Genomic DNA, 11,408 nt, shown 5'->3' with positions numbered 1-11,408 from the left:
TATAATAATAATAATAATATATTTTGTGTATCTACATGCCAATACACTAATTACAATAATAATTATAAAGATATAATGATAATATTATAGTTTATAAATTATATTATGTTATTAATTTTATTTTGGAATGTTTATTATAATTAACGCCAGAGTAAAAATTAATTTTAACTTTAACGAAACCAAAGCCATTTTACAATAAATAAGTAAAGTAACATAAATATACAAAATTCATAAATTATATATCACATGCAAATAAAAAAAAAATTAACTAAAGGTGATGCCAAAAATATAATATACTAACAAGATTTCTGTTAAATTAACATCACAATAAATCCGTAATAATAATAACATATATTTATAAAAATGGACTGAATTTCTAAATGGAAGGTAACATAAAATTGAAAGAATACAAACAAAAAAATGAAAATAAAACAAAATTATGCCTAATAAAATGTATATAATATACCCATAAACAATAATTGTTGATTCATATAATTTCACAATACTTAATTGTTTTCAATCAAAAAAAATTCACAGTAATGATTTTGATAGAACAATATTTATAATCAATATATATAATATATTATATAAGTAATTTAAAATTAAATAAATTATAAATAAAAAAAGTTATTGATAATTTTAAATAAATAAAAATTGAATATAACAATTATGTTTCTGCATAAAATATATAAGGGGTTATAATATGTTACTTGTGAAAAAAAAAATATAAATATATTTATATTCCACTATATTATTACAGAATTTCCAATACATCACTTTTGATGTTTGTCTAATACTTCTAAAATGTTCACTCAAAATCGTATCCAAATGTTGTATTTATTTTAAGTATTTAACTTACAAAACAATAAATTAGGTAACTGATGTATAATTACTTACATATTTTTGTAACAATTTAGATATGATTTTGTTTAAACCGAACACTGTACATCAGTACACTGTAAACATCATGTACCTATTTTTATTTGATACACGTTTTTCAATAATAATAATTTATATATAACATGTAATATACTATATTATATTGTATTTTATAGACATGGGAGAGTATTTATTTTAATTTGATTAAAATATAAATATATTACAATTATACCTTATTGTTACTAATGCACGGTACCTATCTTAATTATATTATCTAATAAGTATATCTGTTAGAGAGTGTCATAATATTAAATAATCATATAGCTATATAATTTTTAAATGGATTAACAATATAGTATTGTCTATTTAATATTTAATGTTATATTAATATTACATAAAATAATATTATATTTATTATAAAATACATAATATATAATTTTTTTTATTTGTAAATTAATGGATATTCATGAGGTAAACGAATAGGATATAATTTAAATCAAACTTTATTTTATATTGCACTTAATATTAAGTTAAAAAACTTAACAAGATCGTAAACTAAAATTGTTACTTTATTCCTAAAGGAACAATCTCTTTTTCATAGAACACACATTTTTTATCTCTAAGCTAGAGTTTGCCTATTTTTAAGTAATAATCTAAATATAATACTTTATGTTTAATTTAAAATAATTTAGGCTAAAATAGGCAGAAATTATTTTGGGCATTATTTTATTCTTATACTTTCACAATATAAGTATAAATAATAGATTTTTAACTAAATAACAGTAATACCTGAAATTATATTCATTTTGCCAATTAAGAGTTTGAAAGTATGGCACTAGGGTTGTTGCAATGATAGTTATTCTTAGAACCCTTTATAATGTGTATACAATAAAAACTATACATTTCGCTTTTCAGTCCCAGTTTATTTCCTAGAAAAAATAACAATTAATATAATATAGTAATACCTAATTTGTGTGTTAGATCAATTCACATAACTTTTTTTTAATATAGAACATAATAAGTAGATTACCTTATAAACCAAAAGGATCTAAGACAGGCTGTGGTTGAGAGGTCTGAGAACTGGAAGGAGTAGTCATTCCAAGATTACCACCACCTACTGCACTACCACCAATACAGCTGGGTTGTACACCCTTAAGATATAACACAAACTTACGTAAGAAAAAATGTACAAATATTGTTCAAATTATAACTTAATAGTTGTTGTTGTTGTTTTTTTTTTTTTAATAAATCATTATACTATTAACAAATTAATCGAGTTGAGGATATATACAAATATTAAAGTTTGAACAATGATGTTTCTATTTAGTAATATATTTATAAAAATATATGTTACTTTACTTATATTAATTAGTATAATAATATAAATTAATTTAAAAATGAGCCCATCTAGGCTACACATAGGTCACTGATACACAAGAAGTAAATTTATAGAATTAGACTCTAAAAATCATTAGAGCAATTCAACCATAGGCATAGGGAGCTTTAGAGGATACCCTCTCCCAGAATTATTGTAGTCTATTTTGTAAATAAATTATGCTTATTATATTGAATTTGTGGTGAATAATGTATTATATAATTATATAATTTATAAAGGAATTTCAGCCATCTCAATATATTTAATCACCCTATGCCTAATAATTAAATTTAGGCATATAAAAATGTATGAATTATTAAAATTAATGTAATGGGAATTGATAAATATAACCTTAATAGCAATAACAATATTATACAAAATAGCAAGTTTAAAAATATTAGTTAAAGTTTAAAATATTTATTATATCATGATGAGCTTATATAAATACCACATAGATGCTTATTTGCACGACAAATATACATGAAAAATTTCAAATAAACTATATCAGTGATGAAAAAAAAACCGCATCCTATGCAGAGTGTGAATGTGCAATGATAGCCAAAATAGCAAAGCTACTCAAATTACAAACAAACTTTTTCAAAAAAGAATATCTTATTATAGAAATACATTTAAATTTTAAATAAAAAATGTATAAAAACTAACCTATTATGAGTTCAATAAAACATGCAGATTGATATAAAAATAATTGTTTGAATAGTAGGTTATTTAGATAAATAATAAATGAAATGTTCAAGTTGCATGTATAAATTAAGATATTTAATTTTACTAACTCAAAAATAGTATAAGCAGCAGTGGAGCAAAAATATTTTATCGAGACTTTGTTATTTATACTGAACAAATAATTAAAATAGCATAACAAATAATAGTTCATGCTGTCACTGGCATAAAGCAGGGAAGGACAACTAAAATTCACTAAAGAGACAGTTTTATAACTTTTAATTCTTACAAGCCAGATTTTATTCTATTTTTTTTTTATTTTATTAAGTTATAAATAATCAAAAATAAAAATCTTAAAACAGGCTGAATAAAAATCATGTTAACCATCATTTAGTATAAAATATAATCATAATATGTTTAATTTTTAAGTTAAAGTATTTAACAATAAAAGAAAATAAGTAATTTAAAATATGTTGAATACACACAACCAACATTTAATTAGAACTGGACGATAATATCCAAAATTCTTGTTTAATGTTATATTCAAAAAAATTTAAATTATAGTAAGTATATTCAATGCAAGTTTATTTTAAAGCAGTTTTACAAGTGAATATGACTTACCATTGGACCATATGTTGATACAAATGGTGAAGGGTTGGACATCATTCCTTGACCCTATAATCCAATATACAGCAAGCAAAAAATAAAATAAAATAATAATAAAAAGGTATGTACATAAATAAAAACATGCAAAAAAAATGTATAAAAACAAAAATGAATAATTATTGGCAGTATTTTAATTTGAGAAGCAATTTACAAAAGAAAATACCAAAATACAAGCATAGGTATATTACATAGAAACAACTCAATCAACAAAATAGATTTTTTTAAGCTGTTCACAATAATTTAAAAATATTATTTTTAAATTGTATATTGAAAACAATTAATTAACATTTGCTACATACCATTGGTCGATAATTTGCACCAGTTGTAGCAGCCATAGGCTGAGGGCTCCAACCCATTCCTGGTTGACCATTACCAGGTTTTGGAGTATTTTTAGGAGAATTCCATTGAACTCTTAAAAAAAAAAAAAAAAACCAATAAAACCAATTTTTAAAAGATAAATATAAAATAATTACTCACGGTGGCGGTTGTGTGACTTTATTGATGGTAAGATTTTCTGCTAATGATGCTAAACTGCTATCTAAATCTCCAGTTAATACCTTCTTATTACCTGAATCAGGTGCACCTAAAATTAAATACCATAAAATAAAATTAATAATAAAATATTTGATCAAAAAACAAAACCATTAAAGCAAATAAAATATGATAATAATGGCAGCTGAATACTGAAAAATCATATTAATAGCTAAAAAATAATAATAATGCCCATGCTACTTACATAATATAGCATTGAATATAAATATTAAAAAAAAAAACCACTGATGTTTACTCAAGTACGACCTTACAACATGTTAAGCCTATAACTTGTATTCTTGCAAAAGCATTAAATAAATTAAAATAAAGTGCTACAGGCCAGTAATTGAGTGCCTGCTTCGAAATAAAAACTACCCGGAAATCAAGAAAATCATAATTCACACAAAAGAAGGCCGAAACATATATGTCTGAATACAATATCATATTATATTGTATACCTGAAGCAAGTGCGGCCAAATCGGTTTTGCCAGGAGATCCATAAATAGGTTGAGGGACACTTTGAGGAAGAAAAATATCTGCTGCCAAATCCAAAACAGGATTAGGATCAGGATTAGATGATGGAAGAGAAGTAGAAGGTGGAGGAGGTCTTGGTGGAGGTATTGATGCCCCACTAGATTTTCTGGACTGTGATTTTTCTATAGATGGAGGACTTGATTCAAAAATATTTGAATCAGAAAAAACATTTGAGGTGATAAAAGATGTCCCAGAACACGCAGCTTGAAAGATATATACACTCAGGGAATTTTTCATAAACATATTCTTCTATTTATTGTTTTATAGTTAGAATTATTAATTTACCTGTAGTAGTGGGAGCAGGACATGATTGGTTAGATTCAGGTTGACCAAAAACAGATGTAAATGATTTATCATCAACGAATGCATTGCTAGTATTTGTATTAAATCCATTGCTCATCCAGTTGTTAGCAAGAGGAGAAGACATATCATTTGAAGCATTTGTTTGTGATCCTGTCATAGGAGTTGAAAACATGTCAGCAAATGGATTACTTAATTGAAGTAAATCGTCAGAAGCTTTGGTTGACATCTAAAAAAGGTGAAAGTTAAATGAATTACCCACTAAAAAATATCTGATGTAATACCTGTGTAGCTGGAGCTGGACATGAAAACAAGTCTACAATAGGCTCAGATGAAACTAAAAACGGATTGTTGACTGAAGCGATTGTACCATTCACAGGGCTGTTGACTTTGGCCTGGGATGATAATTTTTATTATGAAATAGTTTTTTTTATATACTACTACTAAGGAAAAAATTATAAAATACCACTAAATTACCTTGTATTGATTTAAAACAGCTTCTTCTTCAGCCAAAACAGCTTGCTTCAATGACTCCTCAACTCCATCCGCTTGCTGAGCAATTGTTCCAAAAGAGCTGCTAGTGGAAGAAAGGGCAGATACACCAGTCTTTACATCTGTCCGATGAGTGCTATATGATTATGTCAGGGATAGGACAGGAAATGGAAAATAAAAACAAAACAAAATACAAAATTCAAATAAAAAAGACAAACATAAAATAAAAACAACTGCAAACACTACTATTACTTATTTCTAAAAATGTGACTATCTAAAGAAAACTTAGTTATAAGTAGATAACATAGGGTGACCATATTTATACAAAATAAATAGTAGAAACAATATTGCTAAAGACCTAGAAAAATGGTTTCACCCTTTTATATTCTTGGTGATGATGATCTGTTTATTCGTTAAACTAAATATATTGTTGAATAATCTAGTTGAGTGGTAGTCATACAAGTCTATAATATGAGCTTGAATTTTGAACAAAATGTTGTGCAAATTATACAATTCATTTTAATTGTGTGTTAAATTACATTAAAATCATTAAAGGTGTTAAACTGTTGATTTATATAAATAAATAAAATACAAAATGTCTTGGTATGATTATTGTTGATAATATTGTTTGACACTAGACGCCCATTCCACAAAAACTGATGTCTATAATATTGGTTTCAATATAAAACTGCAAATATTTGGCCCAGGTTGTATCCATTACTTACATTTAATTTTAAAGAGACAATGGAATTAAAACAGGACAAAAAGAGTCCTAAGTGATTGCAATATACTAATAGCTGACAGAATTGTTTTAAAAGGAATGGTCACCCTAGGATAACACAAAGTGTAATCTACAAACGAAAATATGGAATTTTAACAAATTATTTTTATAATTAATAATAAATTAATACTAAAAGTTATGTTACCCTATTAGTATTCAAAGGAAATAAATTATAATAAACAAAACATTTAATTTTTATTATTTTAATATTGTTTTACAAATTTTTATTAGAATTTTGTTGTTTAAATTATTTATCAAATGTATTTATACTATTATTTATTGAAATTACATGTATGTCAAACATATATGTATTAAGTAGCTATTGAGTAATAAATAGATTAAAAATTAATAATAAAATATAAGTATGTAAACTTGTGTATATAGTATAACATACGGTGGCGGCTTTTGGTGAGTCATGTTTGACACATTCTCTCTTTTATAATCAGAGATAAGGAAAACAATTATAAATATTTTTCATTTTCATTTTTCTTAACGTTCACACAATAATTTATATTGTATTAAATTCTTTATAATTATTAGTTATTTTTTTTTTTCAATTTTTGATAGTTAAAATTTATAAATAAATCCAGAAAATTAAAAATATGATAATTAATAAAACATTAACACAACAACTATCCAATGCGACTGTCGCAAATGTTTGTCTTAGTTGATTAGAAGGAACAACTTATCAAAGATGTAAGATAATGAAAGGAGGTTAAAAATATATCACGATAAAATGAGACAGAAAAATAGTGACTTTCAGTGTTTTTCAATCGATTAATAAATTGCAATATTTCACCAAAAGAGAAATTGGTATAATATTCTAATTTAAATGATTCTTATGAATCAATTTTGATCATTAATTTATCAAAATGAATTATGATTTTGTGTTTTGTAATTAATAGTTTAAAGAACATTTTTTTTCTCGAATCTAGAATTTTAGGAAATACATGTCTTACCAAGGATTAGGTACACGAGTGACCATAAGTAGCTAAAAACTAAAAATATATTATATTTTGACTGACAATTTGTAAATTTTTTAATGTAAACTTGTTTGATTTTAAACAGCAATAAATTAAACAATTTTTGCAACATTTAATAACATTTATTACTTTTTTTTATATTTAATTTAAAGTATATTCATCTGTTTTTACACATGCAAATTAAAAAAAACAATTAAAATCAAGTGTAAATTACTATTGCTATGTCATCCAAATAATATTTCAATAACTTTAGGTCATTATTTACTTCTCTAGAGAGAACACAAAAAATTAACGCAAAAACTGCAATAATTCTTTCAATTAGTATACAAAATCTAAAATGGATATATAGTAAGTTTAAATGGGTTAAATATAAATGGATATTTAAATTATAAAAAAATGATATACATTGTAGTAAAATATCAACAGGTGCATCAATATAAAACTAACTAATAGGTAGGAGGTACTAAGGGAAAGCAAAATATATAAATATACTATATAATAATTAATAACAATATATAATAGTCACAAGAAACCCATAAAATAAAATGTAAAATCATTTTCATAAATGATAAAGTTAAACAACTATGTATACATTTTATAATACCTGTTAAATTTAACTAAAATATATTACATAATTTAATATAATTTGATTTATCTAATATATGTCACCATAATTAACGAAACTCTGGCAATGTAATAACTAGAGCCTAGGCAACATCCATGATGCCAGATGTCTTGTGATCGGTATATATTTCTGTAGTTGACTAACATGTTTAATCAATGTGATTTATAAGTATTTCCTATGTTGATTATTTATCAATTAAAAAGTTAAATTACCACTTTTTAAGTAGTGGAGAAGAGTCATATGAAAATCATTATAATAATTATTCTTATGAACAAATGAATAATGATAATTTCAAAAAATATAAATTTCAGTCAACAGATTTTTTTTTTTTTTTTAATTTCAATGGGAAGTAATGTCTTTCACATGCTTAATTAAAGAGCTTAGCAGTTCTCCTTATGAAAATAAATAAAATAATATATTTTGATAATGATAGTACCTATTAACTAGTAATTATAAATTATAACAACATAATAGCCAATAGGTGCATACCGTTAGGTTAAACTAAAGTAGTATAGTATAGACAGTATAACATATACATAATGTAAGAAGAAAAAATAGAAAATATTAATTATTATTAATACAGAATTAACCTAATAATTAAGGGTTCAACTTCATGTAATGTATAACATATTTTAAATTATAAAATTATGGCCATTTAAGTGATATTGCATGAAAACAATTTCTATAATACTGAATAAAAGTTATTTACTGGAATTATTGAAATATTCGTGTTAAATAATATCATATTTCATTATAAAACATTGAATTTTAAAATGTGTTTATTCGTATCATATCCCATAAAACATTTTTTTGTTTTTTTAAATTAATTGGCAACATTTGAAATTTAAAATGTACCTATAATGTTTTTATTATTCATTTCTAGTGTATAATATTTTTGAAGTTCTACTAAAAATAGAACAAATTTGATTCAAAAATATGTAAATTAATGTTACAATGTGAATTATTTTTATACAATAATAGTTTCTAATAAACAGTCAATCATTAGGTGAAAACTACCTACTTAAATCACATTCAAACACAATTTTCTAAATAATATTTAACTATAGTACGTATAATTGGATATAATTCATATAATTAAGTCTAACTAAACAACAACAACACGCACATAAAATAATATAAGGATGATTTGAGGATTTTGAAAAATTGTAATAGAAAGGATCTTATATATTTTTATTTTTATTATTTATAATAATAAAAAGTTATATAAAAAATATATAGTAAGAGAAAATCTTCATCAAATATATCTCTATATTATGTACTTTATAGGATGATCCATTTGACATAAAACACTCATTATTTCAAAATAAACAAATGTTTTTAAAAATATTTCTTTTACATAATTTTAAGATGTTAAACCAAACAACATTTTTAATTTCATATTTAAAAATAAAATATTGATTGGAGTATTTCAATCCATAATATCAAATTATTATCAATTAGGTTATTAGTTATTAAGTATTCAAAGGTTTATGAGCAGAGTAGAAGATCTTATGGGGTACTTCTGTTCTGTACAATTCTACTCCATTCATCTAAACTTTAAATACATATCTCATAATTTAATTGATTTTTTAACAATGTAATATTTTAAAAAATATTCTTATTTGAAATAGGAATTAAAAATATATGTGCCATTAAACAATTATATCAATAAAAAATAATAAAATTAATTTTATTATTAAAAACTTTTTAAGTTTAAAAATTTTATTTTATATTTTTAAACTTGATACTTTTCCTAGCAAACATTGAATTATATAATATGATTTATTTAATTATGATTAAAAAAATATATCTTGAGGTTACTGTGGTAACGTAATTAATCATTAGTAAGTTGTTAGGTACAAATGAAAAATGTATCCAGATTCTGCGAGTTTATTATTTATTTGGTTACTATGATATCGCAACGCAAAATTAGTCTGATAACGTAATATATTGTGCATTAGTTGCTAAAGGCAATCAAATTACTATAATAATAAAACATAATTTCATATTTATTATTGTTTGGTTGTCACAATCAAAAAAAAAAATGTATCCAGTCGAAGAACATAATATTTAAAAAACATTTTTAAGATGTTAATCATTTTTTTGAAATAGCGTGTTTTACAATAAATGGGTCATTCCATATGATTCAAAAATCATATTATTTTTTTTATTAATAAAAATAAATTATTATAAAAACTTAAATTAAATAACTTATTTTATTATATCACATATTAATACTATCATAAAGTATGTTTTAATATATTAATTATGCATAAATGTAACATACTACATATTACTTTATGGTAGCATTAAATATGATTTACTATTATACCAAAATTAATAACTTTTATAAAAATATGATGTATTTGAAATTCTATAAACTCATTTATATAAGTTATTTATTATTAGTGAATTAAAATAAATATGATACAGAATAATATAGTAGTTAATGGTAAACAAAATAATTTAAAAATTTTTAACACATTTATTTTCATAGAGAATAAGAAATTATTCATAGAAAAATAAATAAATAGTAATGTTTGAACATATAATAATTTTATTAAGTAATTAAAGAATATGAAATTGAAATGTATTTTTAAAAAAAATATATTGAAAAACTAAGATCATAAGCTCATGTGTAGTCATTGTCACAGTTTTACAAACACACAACATTGCAAATCTAGCATTCAGAATAATCTATTAAACTTGTTATTTTTAATATTTTAAAAGTTTTTTTTGTTTTAAATTTTTAATAACTTTTTTTTAAATTCAAGTATCTAAAAAAAAACTACACAGATCAATAAACAATATTTTAGCATTTAAACTTGGGAATAGTTCAATTCATTCACATATTAAAAACAACATAGCAAAATGGATTACCTATTCTGAATGAAAAATTTGCTATACTATGAGTTAATAAGACAAAAAATAAATAAATGAAAGTATAATATCCTCATTATACTCTATATCACATTCATTAGTCACATAAAAAATAAAAAGTAAAATAAAACATTTCTTCACATACCTTGTTGCTTGTGTGGGAGTGTTTGCTGCAGATTTTTTGCCTTCGATAGAAGCTAAATGTTGTTCTAATGCATCCAATAAGCTACTCGGAGCCTTAAAATATACAAATAATTTAATTATGTAGATAATAATTATAACAATCATATTTATTGAATTTAACATACTTTAGTCAGATCCGGTATTTCACCCTTGTCGATTCCAACATTTTCTGCCACTTTGAGAAATTCGCCTACACGATCCATTCTAATGAGAAACTTTTTGTATAAATCTAAAGCATCCCGACATTGCTTTTTATTCATATCAAAATATTTTTCTGGGAAAAAAAAATAACAAATTTGTATTTAATGAATACAAAAATATGAATTATAAATAAATAACAATATTACATTAATCTAGCTATTTGTAACAGTGATGAGCACAAACTATGTTTGGGTTTATGTAATTACTGATTAATAAATATACTTAAATTTATCATGTTAATACAATTACATATGTACAAATCCTACCTAGAAAAGCAATCTAAGATACTAAGTTTAGTTG

General features: G+C 23.2%; 1 protein-coding gene across 8 annotated transcripts in view; it reads right to left on the bottom strand.

Annotated features, from left to right (window-relative positions):
• The window catches only part of LOC132922966 (phosphatidylinositol-binding clathrin assembly protein LAP), a 28,345-nt gene continuing 16,937 nt past the window's right edge, over positions 1-11,408 (bottom strand). For 2 of the 8 annotated variants that reach the window (XM_060986720.1, XM_060986721.1), the window contains 11 exons: positions 11,033-11,181; positions 10,870-10,961; positions 5,441-5,591; positions 5,248-5,358; positions 4,949-5,192; positions 4,588-4,866; positions 4,076-4,181; positions 3,898-4,009; positions 3,554-3,607; positions 1,910-2,030; positions 1-1,808 (listed from right to left, as the gene is read on the bottom strand). In XM_060986720.1, the coding sequence (XP_060842703.1) occupies positions 1,911-2,030; positions 3,554-3,607; positions 3,898-4,009; positions 4,076-4,181; positions 4,588-4,866; positions 4,949-5,192; positions 5,248-5,358; positions 5,441-5,591; positions 10,870-10,961; positions 11,033-11,181 (1,418 nt within the window). In that variant the 3' untranslated portion in view covers positions 1-1,808; position 1,910. The remainder of the gene's footprint in view (positions 1,809-1,909; positions 2,031-3,553; positions 3,608-3,897; positions 4,010-4,075; positions 4,182-4,587; positions 4,867-4,948; positions 5,193-5,247; positions 5,359-5,440; positions 5,592-10,869; positions 10,962-11,032; positions 11,182-11,408) is intronic. The other 6 variants (XM_060986722.1, XM_060986724.1, XM_060986725.1 and 3 more) reach the window with 6 other exon arrangements.

This window comes from Rhopalosiphum padi, chromosome 2 (assembly GCF_020882245.1).
Source record: "Rhopalosiphum padi isolate XX-2018 chromosome 2, ASM2088224v1, whole genome shotgun sequence".
Classification (NCBI taxonomy): domain Eukaryota; kingdom Metazoa; phylum Arthropoda; class Insecta; order Hemiptera; family Aphididae; genus Rhopalosiphum; species Rhopalosiphum padi.
The sequence above is the reverse complement of the archived record's forward strand: the minus strand, read 5'-3'. Positions and strand labels throughout refer to the sequence as shown.